The sequence below is a fragment of the Mchenga conophoros genome, linkage group LG17, assembly GCF_057382185.1.
Source record: "Mchenga conophoros isolate Kocher_MC1m ecotype Shallow Benthic linkage group LG17, M_conophoros_male_GT1.1, whole genome shotgun sequence".
NCBI classification, from domain to species: Eukaryota; Metazoa; Chordata; class Actinopteri; order Cichliformes; family Cichlidae; genus Mchenga; species Mchenga conophoros.
The window spans coordinates 24,277,962-24,303,220 of NC_140542.1; the positions used below are offsets into that span (position 1 = coordinate 24,277,962).

Below are 25,259 nucleotides of genomic sequence, written 5' to 3' on the forward strand. Positions count from 1 at the left end.
GTGTGTGTGCAGGAGAGCGTGGGTGTGTTAGGTGCCAGACCTGCTCGCTCATGCTGTTAATGCCATCGGGCCCCAGCAGGTTCACGGCCTGCTTGACCAGGTCCGTCCGACCGCAGTTGAGCATCCTGAAGCCCAGATCCTGCAGGAACTTGGCCTCTGTGGAGGCTGCGTCCAGCTTTCTAGTGGCACAGAAGCAATCCTCGGCTCTGCAGACAGAAACAGCAGATCTATTACTTTGATTAAGACGAAGCTTATGTCAGAAATGGATTTTGAGATCCGAGCACATACATCTCCACGGCATGCTGAGGGAAGCTGAAAACGATTGCTGATCAGGCTTTCATAACTCAAATTCTCCTTATCAGGAAACAAACTTGCAACTTTATAAGTACTGATCTGCTTCAATTTGAAAGTCAGTTCCTTAATATCTGAGTTTGTCAACACTCACTTCTCTTTGATTGCTTCTGGTTCAGTACTTTTCTTAAGCAGCTTCTCTCCAGGTAAGGCTTCTGCTGTGACTCATTATTACCCACTCACGTCCCCCGTAAAGCCTCTTAATCCAAGCATCTGTCACAACTGCAGTTTCCACAGAGAAACCTTTGCCGGATGTTGGTCTACATATACATGACAGTTAAATCTGACATATGCAAAGAGATGCATTAATTGGCACCTCGAAGTAGTTCATTTATTAGTTCTTTACAAATACATGAAAAGTGAAAAGACTCTTAACCCGGTGACTCTGTGACAAATTACAGAAAGATTACAGAGTAAGCGGCGACGAGGTAAATATGGTGCACGGCTTTGTAACCGCTGTGGAGTGTTTGCAAATGAGGGAAGAAAGAGAGGGCGAGCGAGGCGAGACTGTGAGTGAGTCAGAAACAAATACAGAGAGAAGATTTATAGGTTACTGCTGTCCAAGAAAGAAGGACAAACACAGTTCGTTTAGCAACTGACAAGCCTCATGAAAAAGCTTTTAAATTTTACAGTGCGAGGCGAAATTCAGTTCACTGTGGGGCTACGATGAAATGTTAACATGTTGTTAATGTTGTCATTAATAATAAAACAATACAGGGTGTGCTCCTGTGAACTAAAGGCCGGCGCACGCTTTTTGTCTATAATCCCCACATTATTCCATTAATCACACTCATTTGTTTAGTTTGGCTCCATATTTTCTCCCGGCTGTCCTTGCCATCCCTAGTCAGTCTTTACGCTCCACTCAGCAACAACCGCAGTGGGTGAAAACAATGAAGCCAATGCAAAAGTGTCAAAAACTGCAGCCCAGCTTTAAATGTATGACGATCCCCACAGATTCCCATTTTAAGATTAAATAAAAAATTAACTTAATGAATAAACTCACACAAATTAAATTGTATTAAAGGGCTAAAGTCATGTGTAATTGGGGTGTGGCTGGTTGCTATTCATCACAGAGGTCCTCTAATCTATGTTTGTGCCCCTTAAACCATTTAATTGTAATTATCTAAAAAATATGGTTTAAAACCGAATCCAAGAATCTGTGCTCCAGTTTTGGTTAACATTTAATGAGCAAGCTTCTTTCCACTGATTAGTAACTTTCCTTGTAAGATAGTTCAGCCACATCTGGTTACCCCCCACCCAAAAAACAACAACAATAACAAAAAAACATGATTATGATGGTCAAAATGCTTGTGCTGAGGTTTCATAATCATAGTCTACAATGACCAATTAGTGATGAATATCTATTTCCATCTTTTATACGCAGTCTGTGGAGTTACGATCGTATGTGTCCTGTAATTTTTATGGGAAGCCATCAAACAGCTGCTGAAGGACTTCACTAAATTTGCCACTCGTGTAAACCTGCAGGTAATGGTGGAAAAGTCAAGGGATGATAAAAGTCAGTTAGATATCCCTAAATGCTGCTTATTTATATAAAGCTGTAGACAAAATGGCTTCATTGCACAATATAAGAGTTAAAATGAATTTACGTGTGGGGATTTATCCATTAATTGCTGTATTGTCATAGATAAAGTGCATGTATTTGCCAGCCAAACTGACAGACCTACAGCAGACTGAGTTGTTTGAAGTTGCCAACTGACGTCAGGTAGTTGCAAAGCGGGTCCACGTCTTCAAAGCAACCATTTCATGGGCAACAGGACTGCAGTGTCATTGCACACGGTTGTAATAATGTTTTGTCCGTGTGGTGATATAGAACCAGTGTTTCCCCTGTCTGTAGCAAAGCAGCACATTCCTGCTTTCCAAAGGAGACAGCAAAAGGTGGAAAGACACAGCATGAAAAAGAAAAGGAAAACAGCACCGTGCTTATGAAACTCTGCCCCCTGGTGGTGACAGTTTTTGTTAAATTCCGTAGAGGGTGATCGCAAAACACACCTTTCAATAATGAAAAATAAAATAATCGCAACTATTCTACTGAAAAGCTGTTCGATATACAAAGATGGACACTGAGGAGGATGAATGGATGATGACATATTGATCAGGTCTGTTCAAGTCAAACTGCTCTCTTAAAATGTTTTGTCTGATGTAAACACCATGTAATAAGTCAGGTTACATGTAAACAGCTGACCTCAAATCTGTAATCAGAAAGCAAATGTGCAAGTAACTGCTGATCATGTCTCCATATTCATCTACATGTTCTAACACTGTGGATGAGATTCTGTTAAAATAAAGTGTGAGTGATTGTTGCAAGTCATTCTTGTGTTTGGTATACGAGACTTGGTTGAAGTTTATGCTAATGCAGCATCTGCTGACTGAACGTGCATGTGCAGGCTTACAGGTTTCATAAATGGATGACACTGAGCTTCATTCTCCAGCAGGTTTGTGCAGTAAATGTTATTGACATCGTATTCTTACTTGATTTGTCGGGGTTCACAGTCCACGCCGGGCAACAGCAGCCTGGCAGCCTGCCTCACATCGTCACTGTCCACAGAGAAGCTCCGTCGATGTTCAGTGTGAGCAACCGCCACCCGGATCCACTCCATCAGCGGGGGCAGCACCAGGAACGGCCTGCGGAGAAAACAGGTTCATGTGCTACTGTTTAATATCTTAATTAAGTCAGAATACATGAAGACTCACATTTAGTTTTAATTATTTATGAGAAAAACAAAAGAGTCTTTTGGGGAAATTCCATAAATGCTTATTTTTCCTAGATGGCTGGAGGGGCAGTTATGTGTGTGACAGAAAGAAAAGTCAAATCTGTGCAGCTGTAAGTGAAGGATAAACTCTGTGCTGTTAATGGAACAGAAGAGCATGAATCACACTGCCGTCTAACTGGACCGAAGTGACTACTGCAGCTTCCTTACGTGCATGGGTTGTTTTTCTGACACTGAGTCAGCAGGCAGTCTGGCACTAGTTTAAAGCAGATTTAAGCCAAGTTATAAAAAAAGTGTGTGCTGCTCCACTTTTGTTTGATTGTGTGTGCATAAATGGACAGCTATTTGCACTTTTTGTAGGAGCTTTTTAGCTGAAGCGATGTTCAGAGCTCTCCTTTCAGCTGTCTGTGGCCACAGGAGCTAAATCCCAATGTCTGGAATGGGGGATGTGAACCTGTGAGACCTTTTGGCCTCCAGCTAACTTAAATTTGACAGCCTTTGAATTTCAAATGATGACATAAAGAGTAAAACCTCTGAAATTGTTTTAAAAGTCACAAACCTAGCACACTGCACAAATAGTTTGACGAGAACCAGGGAGCTGATATTCCATTGGAAAAAATGATCTGCTTCAGGTCTAAATGTAAGGATTAATATGTTATAGCTGAAGAGAAATGATCTACCTAACCTGGAAAACGATGTTAGCTGATGAAGGTTTGTTTGGAGGTTCATTCTACAAACTAAGGTGGCTGTAAGTCTGATAAGACGGAGACTTAAACAGGGAAAGTAATTTGGGTTGTTGTTAAGAGTCTAGCAGCTGGCGTCTGCTCTGTGTGTGATACAACATGACATTATTGTTTTTTTGTTTGTTTGTTTACACAGGTGTTTTGTGTTAGAGTTCTCTGTCTACACAGCATTTCGTCAAATTAATTCAACACAGAAGGAGATACCATCAAGAAAATATGTAAACATAAAATTGTAATTTCTAGCACGCACGCACACACACACACACACACACGCGCGCACGCACGCACGCACGCACACACACACACACATACATGCTGGTAAAAGGCTGACAAAAAAATACTTAGTTTAGCTTTAAATTGTTTTTCTTTTCAACTTTTTGACATATTTGTAGAAACGATGGGAGATTTTTATATTAAATACAGCCAAAATTTCAAATAATGAAACTTAGGCCCAACAAACCAGTCAAAGCAGGTGGCTGCTCCTCCTTGAGCCTACCTCTGCTGGAGTTTTTCTTTCCCACTGTTGACACTTGCTTGCTCACGGGGGTCTTGTGCTCACTGGGGTTTACTTTCTATGATTTTATGGTCTTTACCTTACAATATAAAATGCCCTGAGTGGACTGCTGTTGCAAACTGGTGTGATATAAATAAAATTAAAACTAAAAGTCTATTTAATTTCTGTCCAGGCAAAAGATCAGGTTTCTTTTTTTTCCCACTTGTGGTTCAGTGCAAATACAGCATTTTACTGATATATCAGTGCGTTAGCATAAAGATTCTCATATAATCAACCAATTTGGCCTCTTCTCAGGGTATAAGATAAATTATGATAAATCTGAAGCTTTGCCACTGGGTGACGGGGGGAGGTGGGACGCTCCTCCTAATTTCCCTTTCAGGTGGTCGACCACGGGTTTCACATATTTAGGTATCAGGGTGTCCGCAGACACAGCGGAGTTGTACAAGTTGAACTTCAAGCCGATTGTGGCCTCAATCAAGAATGACCTCAATAGGTGGTTTGACCTCCCCCTGTCTTGGACGGGTAGAATAAGTTTAATCAAGATGAATGTGCTACCCAGAATATTATACCCCATTCAAATGTTGCCTCTCAGGATCAACAGAAAAACATTCATAGAGATTGAGGGATGTCTTTCTAAATTCATATGGCGTGGGAAGAAATCTAGACTAAAGATACAGATTTTACAACTGCCCACGGATGAGGGGGGTCAGGCACTGCCTAACTTTTTATATTACTACTGGGCTTGCCATGCACAAATAATCTCAGGGTGGTTACATTCCTTCCTTCACCGGGGCGAACCATCGGTAGATGCCTGGTGCTGTGACCCTCTCTCACCTCTTAGTCTCTTATCCACTGACCTGGCGGACCTCCCTCTTGGTGTCAGAACTAATTCCGTCTTGATGCCCACTTTAAAGGTTTGGCGTAATATTACTGCCCACGTCGGAAGAAGAGGTTTCTCTAGTGCACTGCAGCCTCTAACTAGGAATAAAGCTTTCCCCCCGGGTATTGGCATTAATATATTTGATGATTGGTATTCCAAAGGTATAAGATTTATTTGTGATCTGTTCGAAAGGGGTAGTTTTATGGCCTTTAATCAAGTTCAAGTTAAGTATAATTTACCACAGAAACACTTCTTTGGATTCCTGCAAGTAAGGCATTATGTGAACTCCCTTAAATTTCCAGCCAATCAACCAGTTTTGAACCCTGTTGAAAGCTTTCTTCTCAAAGTTAACGAGGAAATGACTACAAAAAAGAAATTTATTTCTCTTTGTTATGGGAAATTGTTGTCTTTGAACTTTATAACCACTGATAAGGCCAGGGCTCGGTGGGAAACCGACCTCGAAGCTCAGGTTGGTGCGGAAGCATGGTCCAAAACTTTCAGATCTGCCATGAAATTGTTTCCCTGTAACAGACTAAAGGAAAGCCAGTACAGAATCTTACATAGACTACAGCGTACGCCGGAGTTCCTAAATAAAATTCACCCTCAGATTTCTGCTCTTTGTGTGAAGTGCAATACGGCTGTAGGGACCTATTACCACTGCATATGGCAATGTCCTTTAATTACTAGATTTTGGAAGAATATTGCTATAGAGCTTTGCTCTATTTTCCACCGAACGATCCCACTGAACCCTATGCTGTTCGTTCTGGGTCTATCTATAGAAGGGCTCTCTCTGTCTTCTGTACAGATGCTTTTGTTAAGTAAACTTTTACATTTGGCGAGGCGATGTGTACTGTTTCAATGGATTCAGAGACGGCCTCCTACTGTTACACAGTGGTACAGAGAACTGCTCAGGGTGCTGCCGATGGAGCGCCTCAGTGCCATCATAAAGGGCAATTGTAATGCATTCTGTAGCATATGGCAGCCTCTGCTTGATCACCTACCTCATGACCTTACTGTGCTATTACATAAAGGGGACTCGCAGTTTGTTTTTAAACACACTGATTAATGTCTGTGTTTTCCCCCCCCTTTTTTTTTTTTTTTTTTTTTTTTTTTTTATTTATTGTTTCCCTTGACTTCGAATGTGAAACGCTTTACATATTTTGTCCCAGGCGTGTGTACTGGTAACTCATATACCTGCATTTGCTTTTTTTTTTTTTTTTTTTTTTTTTTTTTTTTTTTGTGCTTGGCTGTGCTGACTTGTTGCTGTTCGTGTTGTTCTGACAAAATCAATAAATCATCGTTTCAAAAAAAAAAAAAAGATTCTCATATAACAGAACAGAAGAAGACAGCATGGAAATCAGTGAGTATAAATGGTGACAGGCAGAGCCAGAAGTTTTTCTCTTGTGTCATATTTAAAGTGTAGCACCTTAAATACACATCTGAAGACACTAGGTCCTTGAGATCCAGTACAATCAAAACCCATAAAAGACTTTACATTTGTACACTTCTTTCTTCTACAGGAGTGACTGTGTATAAAGAAATGTGAAAGTTGAGAGTTGTGAGTGTATAAAACAATCAAATAAAGCAAAACGCCAAATAAAGACTTTTTTTTTAAAGTTGAATTTAAAATAACACACAAAGTAACTAAATGACTCTGGTCTTAATGTTGCTCTGAGTCACTACTTGTGCCCAAACCAACCCATTATCATTTCTCATGAGTCACGCATCAGCCTAACTTCCTAAACACAACCCAATAAGAGGCAGTGTGAAAGCCATCTGGAGCATCACACAGGCATTCGAGACATTTTTACTGACTCATTTTGAAAAAGGTCTAAACCTCTGTGACTTCAAAGCCGGTCACAGCCCTGGTGACGGTTCCTGTTGACGTCACAGTTCACGCAAGCGATGACCGACGAGTCAACCATAATCAAAGGCTCTGACTGCGAGCACAGAAACTCCTCCCTCCAGCTGTTCAAACCTGTTCAAGCCATTCCATAGAAAATGAGTTTAGAGGAAGGGGGAGAAGCTGAAACAGCTTGTTTCACAAATGCCTAGGAAATAAGTATAACAGAAAAAGGATTATTATGAACTGTAAATCATGCAAAGCTACTCTAGCTCAAAAATAATAAATATGGAAATATGGATAAGGAAATAAAAAAAAAACACACAAAAAATATATATATAAACTCTAAATCTTCTAACTCAATCATAATTTATTTATATATCAAAAATGTAAAAGTTACCGTATTACTAACATTTCCAAAATAAATCATATAAAAATTAAATAATATTGCTAATGTGATCTTCTCAGGTGAAAATTAACTCTTCAAACTGATAATATCAGCACGTTGTCAGGTTCATCATGTGCAGTTTGCTTTGGTCATCTTTCAAATTTAAAAAAAAAAAATCACTTACCGTATTTCCCGGACTACAAAGCGCACCTGAATATTAGCCGCACAAGCTAAAATCAGGGGAAAATCCTGTTTTGTACATACATTAGCCGCAAAAAAAACAAACAAAAAAAAAACAAAACAAAAAAAAAAACATACATTAGCCGCACCTGACTAAAAGCCGCAGGTGTTTCAATGTTGACTTATCATATATAAGAGAATATGCACAAAAGGAATTGTCAGGAAAGAGATGGCTGTTTGGAGACACACCCCTTTTATTAATATCTTGAAAAACAAGTTATGGGTACATATTTGCACAACTTTTTAGGTATATGTAAAAGTAGCAGTAATTACAAGTACGAAACATGTACTGTGCTTCATAAACGAGTAACAAATGTAGTACATAACAATAACCTACAGCACATCAGAAAAATAGATTCGGCCTACCTTTTAGGCTCAGGTGCAGTGACACGGCTTTAACAAGAAGAAAAGTCAGTCATTCACCACCATCTTTCTCTTCTTCCTGCGCACTAAAACCACCAAAGTCCTCTTCTCCAGTGTCGAAACGAACAGGCTTAGGGTGGCTTCGTCATCCACTCTCAGCTCCTTTCCTTCGTTGTCACTTTCAAAACCAAAGAAATCCTCGTTGTCAGTGTCAGAGTCGAACACCCTCTGAAGGGCCGTGGCGGTGTCCTCCTCTTCATCATGCAGCAGTCCAGCCCTTCGAAATCCGTTGGTGATCATGGATGTTTTCACACTTTTCCACGCTGTCAGATTCCACCGGTGGAGTTGAGCATAACTTGCTTTTCGCAAGTTTATCGCCGCTCGTCATCCACACCTCCCGCTGAACGCGTAGCGCTACTTTGAAGTTTGTTTTTCGCGCTACTTGTACGGCACTATGTTGCCTGGCGGATGGACATGTGACCATTGGTCACATGTCCATCCGCCAGGCAACGTAGTGCCGTACAACAGCGGAACAAACAAAACATATGACGATATGACAAAATCATGGACAATCCATAGAAAAGCCGCACCTGACTAAAAGCCGCAGGGTTCAAAGCTTGTGCAAAAAGTAGCGGCTTATAGCCCGACAATTACGGTAATAAAGACTCCAGCTGAACACTGAGAGCCACAAACTTTCTAATTAAAGATGCCCTTACTGATATGTGAAAAGGCAGCAAGTCAATGTTCATAAGTTATAACTCTAAGAGTGGAGAACAGAAAGAGATCTAGATGCTACAACCTCCCTAAATTCTCTTATTACCCTCTTTAATCAACATCAGTAATGGGTCTCGCCTGTCTGACAAGTTCATATTTCATCATTTGTTTCCTGTACAAGTATGTGTGTATGTGTGTGTGCTTGTGTGTTTTTATTATCTCTCCCTCATAAACACAGACTTGTGTTGTTGTGTCCGTTATTAATCATTTCTCCTGTCCAACAGCAGCTAAATTCAGGTCAGGCATTCATCAGATATTTTCAGTTTTACCACAATGATGTTTTACTGAGTAAAAATGGACAGGATTGAAAACAAATCTGTTCTCGTGACCTTCTCAGATCTTCATAGCCTTGAACTAAAACTAAACCATAACTGTAATTTACTTTCTTCTTAAAGTTGTTACATGAGCAATTCCACTCTCATGGTATTAGCCCAATTAGCAATTAGCATAGCTTAGTATACAGACTCAAGGCAGGGAGTAGTTCCCATGTTCCTCTGGGCTTACATGGCGTATAAGCCAAACTTGAATATGTTTCCTGGTCTGTATAATGTGACATGGGCTTTCATAGAAACACCTTAAAAGTGGTTAATAGGGTTCTTTGTAAAACTGAGAAATACAGACAACCATTCACAGCCACAGCCATCAAATACTTCAAAACACAAGATGTAATGGGAAACTTAAATTTAAAACTTGAACAAAAGTGAACAGTAGCTGTTAGGGGATGACGATATAAAAACGTCCATCGTTTCATTTTACGCTATCGTTTGTTTCGCAGTGTCGCAAAATAAACTGTTTACGGCAATATTTTTTTCATCGTTTTGATGGTCACTGTAGTGGCTATATTAATTTTTTAAGTTCTCTCTTTCTCTTATATTTAATATAACCACACTACAGACGGACAAGCGCCTGTTTTTATGCGTTGTGGTTAGCAACAACGACGGTAACACCATCGCGTGTCCGCTTGTTTATGTTCCACATAAACCTTTCACAATAAAGCTCAAGATCCTGTTGAGACTTTTCAAAATAAACTAAACCACGTGAAAGAGCAGATTATTTACGGATGAGAAGTAAAAAAGAGCCACCAGGTGCTAAAAAATAAACCTTAGACTCAAACGTTAGAACAGGCTTTTCCCCGCAGCACGCAGTGTAATAAATACTCACAGAGAAAACGACGGCCGTTACAACTTATGTCTAAAAATGTTTAGCTTCATGCATCTTTTAAAACACTCGACTCCAGCTACATGACGCACAGCTGGAAACACTTCCCGCAAGTCGAACTGCCCGAGATTCACAGAATTTACAGAAAATGTTACATTTTTGTGATTTATATCGTTATCGGGACGATAGAATTCTTATATCGGGATATGAGATTTTGGTCATATCGCATAGCCCTAGTAGCTGTACAGTACATTCCCAGGTATTGCACAGTACACCCTCCTGAAACCAATAAGAGTCAGTGCTTCAGTCCACCTGTATTGTGCTGTGCTGTTCAGAGACTTATCGCCTTCTTAAAGGATAGAAATACAAAGCCTCACATCTTCCAGCAATCAGCACAGTGCTCCCCCAGGAGCTGCCTGCCAGTTAAAACTATCAGAAAATTAAGTCAGGTATTCCCGATAAGTGCAAAGTGGAAATTATATCACAAAGCACTATTCTGGAGAAACATCTGATAGTGAAATGCTCAGTGAGCTGGCAGTGCTCTTGGATATCCAGTCACTCTAATTTCACACCACATGTGGACATTCACTGGAGCCAGAGAAGAAAACCTAGATGGAAAAACAGGTAAAAAATGTTTTTTTCTATTCAGCTGCCTCTTTAAAAGAAAAATTCACTCAGGCAAGACGTGAAACCACTTCCTTGTGTCGAAGAGGGCTCAATTTAAAAAAAAAAAAAAAAAAAAAGCATCTTTGTCGAGCAAAGCTAATACTCATAGTTTTCTCCATGAAAATGGAGCAGAACAGAGGTATTCTGGGCAAGATTTGTTTGAATAATTTTATATATTTATTTTTGTGTATTGTACTAGCTCCAGCAAAGCATTTTGTTCCATCTAATACACAATAATCATAGGTTAGCGTAAATGTTGTTGCTACTTGTTCCTTCAGAAACAGCATTTTATCCAAAAAGTTTAAGATAAAAAATGATTTGTCATTAAATCCCCCCCCCCCCCCCCCACTGTGTTTGTTGTTTTACGTATTGATTGTTCACCATTAGTTTCGTTAGCAGAATTAAATTTGGATACTTTATATTAATAACACTTATGAAATATTTTCCTAAGTGTCAACAGTCCACTTTTATTTAACCTCCTGTGGTGTAAGCTTTTTGTTTTTTTAAGAAAATGAGGGATATGTTTATAATTATGTTATTGTTATATATTTTTGAAGATTCACAATCCTAAAAACAATATGTGTTACAGAGTGTGCTGGGATGATGTATTCTTGTAGGCCAATCCAGAACTTAGAATTCCCCCAGGTGTCTCAACAAAATCCCAATGGGAAATACTTATTAAAAAAACCAAATTCCTCTCTCATCCCTGCGGGCGATTTATCCTTCTAGCTCGGATCCTCTAACTGTCTCTAACAGATCCTCTGAGAGCTTGAGGGTCCTGTATATTTGCTGTTCCTAGGACTGCGCTCTTCTGGACAGAGATCTTGGATGTTGTTCCTGGGATCTGCTGGAGACACTCGCCTCGCTTGGGAGTCACTTCACCGAGTGCTCTGATTACCACTGGGACCACTATTACCTTCACCCTCCACATCTTCGCTCAGCCCTTGGTACTTTTCCAGCTTCTCGTGTTCCTTCTTCCTGATGTTGCTGTCATTGACTATAACTTCCAATCACTATGGCTGTCTTCCTTTGCTTGTCCACTATGTCCGGTTGGTTAGCCATCACCACTTTGTCTGTCTGTATCTCGAAGTCCAATCAGATCTTGGCTTGGTCATTCTTGTTCCTATTGTTAGCCACTTCTTCTGTCTGCTGGTGGTAAATACCAGGCAGGGGCCTGTCATTCCATGATGGCTCTTCTCCTTGCTCCTCTTCTTTCTTGGGTTTCTGCAGCCTGAGCACACGGTCAATTGTGGTTGTAGTTTCCATTCTCTTGTATTTGTTGTCATATCAAGTCTTCTTGTTTCTGTAGATTTTCTTGTGTGTCTTGTTCCAGTCTTTACTTCCCATCTGTCTGATTATCTTCACCTGTGTGGATCACATGCACCTGTGTCTCTATCGCCTCATATTTCTAATCCATAATTACTCCCCAGAGTATATTCATACATCTCCCTTTGTCAAATCCTACTATTGATTTCCCTGCTTGTGTTCTGTGTTCCCTGGACTCCTGGTTCATGTAACCTTTTGTGATTCAGCCAAAGACTCATTTGTTTCTGCCCACATGTCCTGGTTTGGGTCCTCTCCACTTCAACCTCACAATGATAAATTATTGTAAAAAAGAGATTTGGTTAAAGACTGAACAGACTGGACTGATCTAAAAGACTCTTCTTCTCTTGGCAGCATGTTCCATGTACATCCTACTCATTTCTAATAATTATCCTATCAAGCTTGTAAAGTGGTGCTTTTCTCTACCCTGCATTAGCGAGCAAACAGAATAACCCTGGCTAATATATACTTTTTGGAGTGTCTTACTCTCTGAAGTGGGTAATTTGTAGACAATTACAAAAACATTTCTTTCACATGGTTTTCATTAGCGAGCTTTCTCCTTTTTATAGTTATACACCCTTTTATATCCTCTTTATAAACTAAGCTATTCAGGATACTTGAAATCATTAGTACTGATCGAGTTACATGTAATTTTGACTCACCAGATCCCAGTTTAAATGATAATAACACAGGATATTTTCCTTCAAGGCCTTTAAACCTATGAGGAAGTCTCAGATGGACATTGGGAAACCTTAAAGCATCAAATTAAACAGGCTGATTTCATGTTACAGTCAGTTAAATTATATTGTAGGTCCATCAGTAAAGGTCTGTTCAGAGCTTTTCTCCCTTATGACCCTCTAGCAACTATAATTTCTTAGAGAAAAAAATTTTTTTCCAACACGAGCCCCGTACCCAAGTGAGAGAAACCATCAGTGATGGCTATGCTTGCTGTTTATGCAGGCGTCTGGTAAATCTGCTGTAAGCACATGTTTTATCAAGGCACCAGCTTTCAGATACTGACGTTTTACTACTCAACACTGTGTGTGCATCAGTTTCTCATTCCATAACTCAGTCTTTCCTTGTCTGTACACCAACAGTGTGCCAGGAACTGAACTGCATTTAAAAAAAGGAGGGTTTTCCTTTCTGCTTAGCATTTGGCTGACCAATGCAACAATGCAGAGCTCCTCCCTTTTCACTGAGCTTTTGGAAGATGTATTTTACATTGCAAGGTTTGAAAAAGAGGAGAGACCAAGTCTGGAATGAAAACACTGCGGGAAATGTTATCCATCGATGCAGACAGTTGGCCTGCAGCAACATACAACAGCCAGAACTGCCAGAGTAAAAGAGTAAACGTCTGTTCCAAATTACCAAATACATCAAAGCAGCTCTCTCACTACTTTTACTTACCACTAAACTTAAAAATTGAAGTCTTGCAGAAACATTTCTCTTCTTCTAAAGCAAATTTACATGAGGTAAATATTCAAAGCTCAGGTGTAAAAGTCATTGCAGTAATTTTTCACCTCACTGAAGCTTGTCTGAAGTTCCCCCAAAATAACCCAAAAAGATGATCTTATCTCATTTGATCATATTCTGTCTTCCTCTCATCCTGCTGTGTCTTTCAGGCCCTTTTTGACTTGTCTTCAACCTTTCAGTTGAATGCTAAATAGAGAATTTTCTCTCCGGGGGCCTGAACCTGCTGACATGTCACTCAGCCTGACATTCCTAGTGCTCCCCGGGGTCGTCAGGATTGAGTTTCTATCTCTGCAGAGTGGAAGAAAGATGTTTGAATATCTGTCCATCCGTCCATCCAAGAAAAGTCCCTCTGGTTCCCATCAATCTGCTCAAGGCCTAGGGAAGTGTCAGCGCTGAGCAGCACACAGCTTCTTACCAGATCGCTTGTGGTGCGAAAAACTTGTGCGAGGGTCAAGGAACATTTGCACTAACTGGTATAACTGACAGTGGCAATGTGGTTGAAAGGATGAAAATACCTAAATGCCACCAGGAACAGCATTTGCTTCTACACGTAGACAAAAAATTTTCTCTAAAATGATCACATATCAGCAGTGTTGGGGAGTAACGGAATACATGTAGAGCCGTTACGTATTTAAAATACAAAATATGAGTAACTGTATTCCGTTACAGTTACCGTTTAAAAAGCTGGTATTCAGAATATAGTTACTTTGTTGAAATAAATGGATTACACTGCGGTACTTTCCTGTTTCATTTTGTCGCGGGTCAGGACTGTTTGGGTTTTGTTTGACAGCTACGTTCTGTAGTTCCAGGCGGCAGCTTTACGGTTGCCATGGTTACATGGCGACGCTCTCTCTCTCTCTCTCTCTCTCTGCGACTGTGTGTTTCCTGGGTGAGAGAGCGCCTTTTCGTTGTTGTTGTTGTTGTGCTAAGCTAACAGGCAGAATGCTACAAGCATAGCTCTAAAGAATGTAGCATCATGGGCAGTGTAGTCCGTGCTGCAGGGAGAATGGACTGCCATACACGTAATGGGTCTGTGAGCGCGAAGAGGGAGAAAAAGGGGAGTGGAAAAGTACGAGTTGTCATCGAGCAACAACAGGAGCTGGAAGCATGTAAATATAATAATAACCACTGCAGCCAAGAAGAGTGCCTGACGAGTAAGTAAGCTATTAAGACTCGACTGTACACCGTGTTCGTGTTTTCCTCCGAAACAATAAGTTCCGTTGGAGCAGCCTTTCAACGCCTCTCTCTGTCTCTCGCAAGAAAAGTTGACCCACACAACAAAGTAAAGCAATTTTTCGGCTACGAGCCAACAGGGACCCCGCCGTATTAGTCAGAGGTCCCTTTACTACAGTTCGGAGACGCGGACCTTCAGTAATAGTAATACATCACACAGCAATAGTACATTCACGTTGTTGTAAAAAGCATGATAATATATTAAGTAATCCAAAGTATTCAGAATACATTACTGTCATTGAGTAACGTAACGGAATACGTTACAGAATACATTTTGGGGCATGTATTCTGTATTCTGTAATGGAATACATTTTAAAAGTAACCTTCCCAACACTGCATATCAGAGTGTGCTAGGTTTCCTTTAGTTTGTTGCTACCCCACAGGACCTGTCTGGACTAGACTGATGTCATTTTTTGACAAAAGGTACCACCATTAGCTAAGCTATTGTAGTCCATCTTATTAGTTTACTAGTCAACTGTTACTGGTAACACCCTAGTTACACAAGCTTAGAGACTAGTCAGCACCCCCCTGGCAACCACTTGTTGCTAGGTTGCTGGAATTGCTGCCAGATGCTAGGTAGAATTGGTTGCAAAGAGGTATACAATGCAGCAACAAAAATCTCCTTGCAGTTGCTTTGGTCATAGTTTGCATGGAAGTTTCCAACTTGGCAGCAAACACTCACCAACTAAACCAACTACTGTCTAGGTGGTAGTGAAACAGAGAAGGCTCCCTTTCAACTTCCAGGCTTAAGCAGTGAAGCAAATCTTTTACTTTAAGAACAAACCTACTGTTGAACTCTTCACAGTTTTACTACTGCCCTGTATGTAGTTGTCTAACATTTCCATACAAGTTTTTGTCTGCCAGCCAACCAAAACAAAGGCACCTGCCATCCCCTGTGACGCCCAATCAGATGGCTGCCCCTCCCTGAGCCTGTTTCTGGCAAAGATTTCTTCCTGTTAAAAGGAAGTTTTTCTTTTCGACTGTCGCTTGCTCATAGGGGGGTTGTTTGATTGTTGGGGTTTTCTCTATAGGTTCTTTACCTGTTGTTGTGAATTGGCACTATGTAAATAAAATTAAATTGAATTAAACTGAACTGTGGCAATCTGCTAAAGGGCAAAGAGAACACAGTTTTTTTTTTTGGTACACCAAGCTTTTTGCAACCAATTTCACTGAACAACCCCAAGCAACAACTCCCAATTCAATTTGGGAATGCACCTTTTTCCCTAGTGAATAGAAGTTGCCGGGGGATCACTGACTCGTCTTTAGCCCTGCAGGACTGGAGCCTAAACTTTCCATGTTCTTTTTTCTTTTTAAATTCAAAAGTATGAGACATGTAACATTATAGAAATTCTTTTAGATCCAAATAGTAAAACAACACAGATGGGGAAAACGGGAAAAGATAAATAAAATAATGTCAAATCAGACTAAACAATGCAAAATAAAAGTACAACTCTTGGTCCTTTAGCTTAAATCTGACCTAAACGGCTTAATAAACTCAATCCATCGTTTACAACAGTATCTGCTTCAAGTTAATTTTCCCATTGCAGATACACCAGTTTCACATCAAACCAGTGTAATGTTGGTGGTTTTAGACAACATTGTTCCCAGTAAACTTGCAAATATAGAAACGGATATAGAATCATAAAGATGTTAGAAAAAAAGAATAAAGAGCTGTGGAAAGGCCATGACTTTACGTGTTCAGATGATATTCATTCACTTATGTCCTGGTGTTACAGCGGGTAGATTATTCTCTGTGTATGACCACAGTTACAAACAACAAAAATACTCCTCAGTCTCTCGTTTTCTTTCCCTCTCCATACACAGAACTGATGAAGCTCCAATTTGCATTTTTAGCAGGTAGATAGCACTGTATTAATCAAGTGCAACAATTGTGCTGTTATGGAATAATTGTGAAATAATAATAGCTATGAATTTTTTTTAAATAGCTGAGCATAGTTAACTGACTGAAGCAGAGGAATAACTATTGCTCATTTTAAGCTCTTTTACTGTGCAAAATTGATCACAAGGCGAGTTCCACTTAAAAGTTTTGACATATTAAGCTTTCTTTTTGCGTTTGTTGCTGACAATCACTGGTTTTCTTGAACCCATAATCAGTTTTTTCCAGGAAATAAACCAGTATATTCTCTGTCTTTGTTCAGATTATCACCAGTCAGTGGTAAATCCTTGTAAACAACTGAGAGCAGAAATAAAAGCCATGTGCTAATCTTGTTATAGCGTAGACAGAGCATTCAAATTCTAAAAAGGAAAGAAAATGGAGGGACAAACCCAAGCCACATTAACTTACCATTTTCCCAGCAAGTTTCTTTAGTGGATTGCCACTTGCACTCTATCCAGCCATCTATTTTCTCAACTGCTTATCCAACTTAAAGTCTCAGGAGAGACTGAAGCCTTATCACAGCTGACACTAGGTGAGAGGCTGGATATAACGTGGACGTGTCTAACACATAGAGACAGACAGCCACTCACACTCACATCCACACCTGTGGACAATTTAGAATCACCAAATGACAAGAAACTGGCCCCATGAGATCTAATACCAACTTTTTAGCTATGAATTTTACTTTAATGAGTTGACTTTGAATAACATGCATAGCACTTGAAGAAAATATAATCTGATCAAACATTATTCAGCTTTAAATATTGTTCAGCTTTAAAGTTACTGTGCAACTGTGTAATAAAAATGTGCTCACGACTTTGGCCTTGAGAGCGATAAGAAGCGATCGCCTCATCCTGCAAGTGAAAGATATCTGCAAGCGAAGAACACCCAAGGCCGCTTTCCTTTTATGGAGTTGTTTTTCTGCTAATGCAGCACTTTCCTCACAACCCCCTCCTGTAAGTTTTAGAGAATATATACCCATCCTCACAGCAAATATTAGGAATCTCTTGATGTGAGCTGTTTTTGAGAGGTTGTCTCTGTCTCAATAAAAGTTCACTGATTCCCCCATCTGCTGCAGGTGTCCGGTTGTCTTCATTCTCCGCCAGCCTGGTTAAGTCAATTCCTCCTTAACATCTAAAAGAACCTATTTAATGAAGGAAGACGGGTTCACTTTGTGTTTAATATTATTCTATTGCTGTTGTTGTTTTTTTTATATCCTTCAATTGGCGTCACGGAACAGGATCCGCTCCAGGGCAACTGGAACGGATGGGAGGAAATCGGCCGTGGTCTGAGTGAACGGAGTTTGGACAAAAGCTGTGTGCACACAAAAACAAGGTAAGCAGACCTTTTATTTCTGCTATATTGAACATTATAAAAATACTTAGTGTCCAAACTCCTAGTAATTCATAACCAAAATTGTCTGGCTTACTTAAGGCTTGTTGAGAATCAGACAAGTGAATAAGAGATAAGTGAATAAGAAATAAGTGAATAAGTGAATAAAGATAAGAGTGAACTGAGGTCTGACCACGGTTGCAGCCGACGGGTTGCTCTCCGGTGTCGGATAAATACCTCAGCAGGTCTGGGACCTTGAAAGGGTTTATTAGTAACGCCTTTCTAAACAAATTAAAAGGTTAAAGGCCTTGAGAATATTTTTTAGTAATATTCTCTAAACTACAGAAGGGTTAGGAAGGCCCAGAGGACTTTATTAGAAAAGATCCTCTAAAACTTAAAAAAGAGAAGTACTGGTTGGAGTCCAAAAGGAGAGGTCCCTTTGATCAATAGGAGAAAACGGATCTCTTCTTAAAACCCCGATGATTTTAGTGTTTTAAATGTTTTGATGTTCTGTTTGATATTGGACACACATAAATACACGCTGAATGCTTGCTGTGGAACACTGGGCAGGACAGTTTGGTTCTCCGTGTTCACAGATTACACAATTAAAGGAACTAGGTTCCTCTTTTGGTTAAAATAATACACCACACATAGAATTTTTTTTACACATTTATTACATACATAAGGAGGGTAATGAGTGACTGCAGGTAATGTATGAAGTGTGAATGAGACGTGTGAACAAGGTGACAACCAACTAGCACCCCTATCAGGAAGCTCTAGGCAAGGTTACCCGCCAGACTCCGGTTTGGTAGAAGCTTGGTAACACCTGAAGGGATATTTCAGTGCTGACTCACCTTTAAAGCAGCGCCCCAGCTGATTAGTGCCTATCAGAGGCAGAAACCCAGCTGGCCCAAATTCTCCTTTAAAATCAATAAATAGAACATAAATTACCGGTGTGTGTAAATAAGTTGTATAAATCTGTTAGATCTGAAACTCCTGCTAAAAAACTTCCTCTCTACAACTCTTTTCTCTTCTCTCCCTCTTTCTCTCAGTTGGGATTCTGTGTGTGTATGTGTGCTGGAGAAATAAAAAAAAAAAAAGGAAAAGGGTCTCTCTCTCTGTCTCTGTGAGAGGAAAAAGGTGGGGGCCGAGTGAGCCCGCGGGGCCGAGCGGGTCCGCGGGAGCGAGCGTGTATGCTGTATGAGGAAGAAGGGAGTGAGAGGGAGCGAGTGAAAAGAGTAATCGAGTATTTGGTGATTTTTTATTATTTCAGAGGCACTGGGTAAGAGTTTTGACTTTAGCTGTGAGAGTTGTGAAAAGAGCAGGTTTTTCTTTTGTTGTAGACTGTGAGTAATCGGTGTTTTTCTGCCTATTGTGCTGCGTGGAAGACACAGAAGTGTAGAAATGTTTGTGGTTTATCTTTGTTTGACGTTTTATATAGAGTTGGTTGATTCAGGGTGATTTCTCCCGTTTAAGGGAGGAGTTGCATTGTGGTTATGTTAAAGCTTTGCTGTAGGGGTATGTGTGTGATTTTGTGCTGGCTTCGCATGTTTAAATGGATGCATAGAAGTTTGTCAGTGAGAAATTGTTATGGTGGGGTTTTAAAGTTAGTAAAGAGTCAAACAACGCCCACTGTTTTAAAAAGGCCCAAAACATCATAAAAGACACCTCACATCCTGGCCACTCCCTGTTCGAACTGTTGCCCTAAGGCAGACGGTACAGGGCAATCAGAGCAAGGACTAATAGACTCAAACACAGCTGTTATCCAACTGCAATAACACATCTGAATACTACAAAAATGTCCACCATGCCACTCTTGTGTTAATCTATGCACGGTCTGAAGCATGACGGTGGGAATACTTAGTATTTTAAGTATTCTATCTATTTTATTGATTGAATTTTATTGTTTTTTATATTTGATATTACTAGGGATGATGCAATGATCAGGGACCATTCTTAATGTCGTCGGTCTCATGACAATGACAATAAAGTTTTTGATTTTGATTCTGATTCTGAAATACACCCTCCTCAAGAGTTCAATGATTTAGGCAGTTATATTTATACAAATACTAAATGTATGTTTAGTGTCTTCATACAGGTGTTTTTTCTTAACCTGGAAGCCTGAGTACGGCAGCAGAAGACAGGCCAAGCTTTGGCTAAAATTCACGGCTGGACACCAGAGTTGTCCTCACCCCTCCCGGTAAAACAAAAAAGAGAGAATGTAGTTTGAGGCGGGTTTTTCTCGCTGAACTGCTCTGGGTGCTGTGTCCCTGAATCTCACCAGTGTTAACCTCTGGCGGAAGACATGGAGAAAAGGAAAAGATGTTCCTGGTAAATCACTGAAACAAATAAAACCACACACAACCAGAGAAAGATATGAGAAGGGTGAGGAACAGACACATGTGCGTGTTAGAGAAATGCCTCGTTTGAGAAAAAGTTAAAGTAACCCATATACAGACGCACCCATACATGCAATGAAGAAACAGCTTACATACATGTGCACGTACATGCAAGGTTAAAGTAGCGACACTTAACATACACCTGTTTTTAAATGATATAGTTTATACAGTACTGACAATTAAACGCTTTGGGTTGCAGGACAACAACGTAACGTCAAAAGACAAAGACACTGGTCTGAGGATTAAGTGAGGACACGACAAATTTAGTGGTTAAAAGGGTCGACTTGGGACATGTTTTTGTTGATTGTTTAAGACAAATGACTACTGAATGATAGGAAATTCCTTTTTAGGTTTCTAAACAGGATCTTAAGAATTTTAACACGTACCTGTGTTGTCCTGTCAACTTGAGGGGTTATGAGTTGATTATATGGTGAAAAAAAAAAAAAAAAAAACAAAAACAAAAAAAAGGGGGGAGACGAGATCTCGTTGTTTCTCCCCTCTCGGGATAACACAGCCAACACAGCACAGCCAACACAACATCATTTTCCTGTTCGCCTGTTTTGTTTTGTTTTTGTTTTTTCTGAGAGCCGAAGCTGACCTGGACTCCTACCCTCCCCTCTACCATCGTTGCCCTCTCCGCGACCATCTTTGACCCTTTGACCCCTGAAGGCCACAGCAGCTGGACTCACAACAACAACTTGAGGATGTCAACAGTGCTGCAAAAGAGTGATCTCATGCAGCAGAGACGGAGAGCACTAAACCTAAAGCCCGTTTCACTACACGGGGGAAATTCCCAGGCTGCGTCAGCTGACAGAGCTGTAACGAGACGCGCATTAAGCCCGGAGGAAAAGGGACGGTGAGCAGAAGGATGCTGACCTCTGAGAAGAGCCGAACAGCAGAGCTGCAGAAGGCCGTGGAAGCAAAAGGGTCAAGGTACAAGGAGAAGATGCAGGCAGCTGCAACAACGGATGAAAACAGACCCAAAGAGGAGGGGAGGACCCTAGGCCATGCGTCAGGCCGCTGGTTTACCTAAACTACAGAACAGGAAGGTGATGAACACAAACATATACCAACACACGAACACACACTTCTGCATGCGCCTACTTAGAATGAAGGGAAACACACACATGAACACTTATGCACTTGTTGAGGGAGTAAAAACTGATACATACCCATGCACTAAAATCAAAATGTTGATTTAATTTACTAAGAAGTGACACACAATGCTCCAGCTGCTGCAATGAAGAATGCTTTACTGACAAAGGCTCAATGCTGCACACAACAAAGTCAAATACAGAATTTGCTATAATAATAAGCCCAGAGGGCATTTGTGTGGTCTGGGGAGCAGAGTCCGGAGCGGTTTGGTTATGAAAATGATGCCCGTGCGAGATATCTGGGGCTTAAGGCCTCGACTTAATTGTTCACTCTACACTAAAAAGAAAAGAAAACACTCTGAGCAGTGGTGCAGAGTGAAAACGAGGAATTAACAGTGTGAGTTTTATTTCAGAGCGCCACGTCATTGTGATGGAGATTTAATAAAGGAGGAACACACGGACAAAGAAGAAGAGAAGGGGGGGCAGCCCTTGAACGCGATTGCCTGAGGCATTAAAGTTCTGTACTAAATTCTGGTTTCCAGTGTGAGAAAAGTCACGCAGTGCCAGTAGTAGAGCTAGGTTGAGTGATGATTCTAAATTACTGTAAGTAAATCATCGTACACCGTTCAAGTTTCATGATAACGGGGATCTAGACTTTGTTGAACCCTAGGCAATTTGAACAGGTAAAAGTCGAGTGACCAAGTAGCAGTTGAATAAAAGTCATTGAATAAGTGTTGAAATAAACTGGCAGAATTAAGAGAATTAAAACATTTCAAGAGCTCAACTTACTTAATGGTTCAATTTTGTTTCACGAACGCAAAACATATAGGTTTATGAATATGAAAAGGTTGAGGTGGTGTTGATTTGACTCTGTGTAGGTTTAGGTTGGTATTTTTATTGATGGGAAGAATATTCAGTGACAAGTCCTAAGACCCGGGCGTCTGCATTTTGTTTTTGTTATTTTTCATTTTATTTTGTTTTATGTTTACTGATTTTTGTTTGTGAATCTTTTCTTTAAGCAGATCTGCACATCGGAAATTACAAGCATTACACGTCGGCGAGAAAATTGTTGTAAGTGAGTTTCTCCGCATTGAAATGGGTTCTGGAGGAAACACTTGTGGGGACAATTAGAAACGAGAGTCCCTGTTTAAAAAAGGATTCAGCGAGGTAATCCAAACTCAAGTTCTTGTTTCTTTTTGAGATGACGTCATTTTGCTGAGTGTGGAAACTAGATGCGACGACAGGTTTCACTATCAGCAAAGAACGGATGAATGGATGAAAGACTGGGAATAAAAACAAACGGACTGACTGGTAAAAGATGACAAGACTTGACCATGACTCAAGGTTAACCACCTCCACCTAGATAGGATAAAAGGGTGGATGAATTTATGTGGGTTTCTTTTACAGGAGTAGAAGGATGACAAAATATTCGAGGATGAGTGAACCTGTAAATGCCATTTTTGTGTCTTGTGTTGCTTACAGAGGTAACTGCGCAGCGTTACCATTTACATTTTCTTCCCTACAGGGTTACAGTTTTAATGTTTTTCTATTACAGGATTTCTGGGCGGATGTGTGAAGAAACGGTGTTTATGGGTTAGGAGTTGGGGATGCTATTACACTGTATTCTGGTGAGAGTGTTGGGGGAGACACACCCTGTCTTGAAAACTGTGATTCTTTTACAGGAAATGTTTTATAGCACCTATGGAATGAGGATGCCTGACTACGGTCAATGTGCTGCTAATGTTTGCTTTGCTTTGGTGAGAGGGGTGCAGTAGAAAACAGACAAGTGACATGAAAACAAGTAATAATAACAAATAACAAATTTGGGGACAGTTTGACCTAGAGCCCACTAACTGGCCATTAGGGGCGCTCTCTCTCTCTCTCTCTCTCTCTCTCTCTCTCTCTCTCTCTCTCTCTCTCTCTCTCTCTCTCGGAATAACATTGCCCAAAGGGTGAATAAAGCAAATTGTGGCAATAATAGTGATTTAATGATTGGAGAAACCTGAACATGATACTTGTCTGTTGAGCTGAATCGTTTATTACTCTTATGATTTTCCGGTGGGACTATGAAGATTTTTTGGTACAGATTGCAGGTTGTTGCTCTTTAACTCCTAGAACACGCCCTTGGCGAGGTGGGGGGAACTGGACCACCTTTCTCTGCCCCATCATCCTCTATCAGACGACATCCAAGCTAAGTAAACATGTCTTGGCCCTTTCCCCCTGAAATGACAGGCAGGCAAAGATGTTGCGTCTTTGTTTGCTTCCTGGCCCTGGGTCTCATTCCCATTGGCATAATCCTGATGTGTGAAGGGCCCCCGACACTTCTGACACCTTCAAGTTCAAAAGCTTCGCCCCCTTCTGACAGTCCCAATCTGACAAATGTAGCCCCTAGGGTCTTGCCCACCACTTCCTCTCCAGTTTTACCATATTCACTTTTGAATGTCCTTAGCAGTTACCGTTCTGAGTTTATTTTACGGTTGATTTATTCTTTCACATTTTCACGTTTATATCTCTCATTATTATAGTATACTCTGCACTCTCCACATTTTTATCATTACTTATGCTTTTTGATTGCTGAGTTACAGGAACTGTTAATTTTGTGTCACTACCCTGGTTGCACTGACTCGTTGTATCCTTTTGTGCAGGACAGCTGTTACTGCTTTCATCGGGAACCGAGACTGCTTGCAGCCGACCCCTGGGCAGGGTGGTGCCTGGACTCTTTTCTCCTCATACATATAAAGACAAATGATAAGACCCGAGGAGTTTTTCGAGCCAGGCTTCGACACGTCTCTGTGTTCCTTTGAATGTTACTTATTTTTGTGTGTTGACCCATTTAAGATGGGTCAAAAGGGGGATTTGAAGAAAATATAATCTGATCAAACATTATTCAGCTTTAAATATTGTTCAGCTTTAAAGTTACTGTGCAACTGTGTAATAAAAATGTGCTCACGACTTTGGCCTTGAGAGCGATAAGAAGCGATCGCCTCATCCTGCAAGTGAAAGATATCTGCAAGCGAAGAACACCCAAGGCCGCTTTCCTTTTATGGAGTTGTTTTTCTGCTAATGCAGCACTTTCCTCACAACCCCCTCCTGTAAGTTTTAGAGAATATATACCCATCCTCACAGCAAATATTAGGAATCTCTTGATGTGAGCTGTTTTTGAGAGGTTGTCTCTGTCTCAATAAAAGTTCACTGATTCCCCCATCTGCTGCAGGTGTCCGGTTGTCTTCATTCTCCGCCAGCCTGGTTAAGTCAATTCCTCCTTAACATCTAAAAGAACCTATTTAATGAAGGAAGACGGGTTCACTTTGTGTTTAATATTATTCTATTGCTGTTGTTGTTTTTTTTATATCCTTCACACTCAAATGCATGAGTGGTTTAGCTGCTGTGAGGATCTAATTTGGGGAGAAACCAACCCTTAGACCTCAGATTTTATCTGCACCTCCTGAGGTCAGGCCGAGTATTTCTGAGAAGCTCTGAGATATATTTATGCATTGCAATCCCAAACTGCTGGTTCAGTAAGGTTAGTCTAGAGCCTTCCCAAGCTCCTTACCTGCCTGCTTCTAGTGATGGGTCGTTCGCGAACGAAATGGCTCTTAGAGCCGGCTCTTTGACGTGAACGACGCGAGCCGGCTCCTTATCGCGAGCCGTCACGTGGTTGTTTTTTTTTTTTTTCTTTCTCTCAGCCTCTCTCTCGCACTTTTTTTCCGCTTCACTCTGCACGCGAGCCTTGTGCTTTACGCTGGGCAGAGGGGGGAGGGGCGGTAGTTACACTCAGTAGCACAGGAACAGAGCCAGAGGGAGAGAAAGAGAGCCAGGGAGAACAACGTCACATTAGAAAGGTATAGTAATCATCCAC

At 40.7% G+C, this 25,259-nt stretch overlaps 1 protein-coding gene and 1 long non-coding RNA gene across 3 annotated transcripts in view; one reads left to right on the forward strand and one right to left on the reverse strand.

The window, feature by feature from the left end:
- Window positions 1–25,259, reverse strand: part of LOC146555524 (ankyrin repeat- and BTB/POZ domain-containing protein 3-A) — a 283,020-nt gene that overhangs the window by 40,350 nt on the left and 217,411 nt on the right. For both annotated transcript variants that reach the window (XM_085251640.1, XM_085251639.1), the window contains exons 4-5: window positions 2,842–2,994; window positions 41–206 (exon numbers count right to left, since the gene is read on the reverse strand). In XM_085251640.1, coding sequence (XP_085107766.1) covers window positions 41–206; window positions 2,842–2,994 — 319 coding nt within the window. The remainder of the gene's footprint in view (window positions 1–40; window positions 207–2,841; window positions 2,995–25,259) is intronic.
- On the forward strand, window positions 17,303–24,609 carry LOC146555525 (uncharacterized). Its single transcript, XR_014889348.1, has 2 exons — window positions 17,303–17,685; window positions 17,816–24,609. It is a non-coding gene; the product is annotated as an uncharacterized LOC146555525 (long non-coding RNA).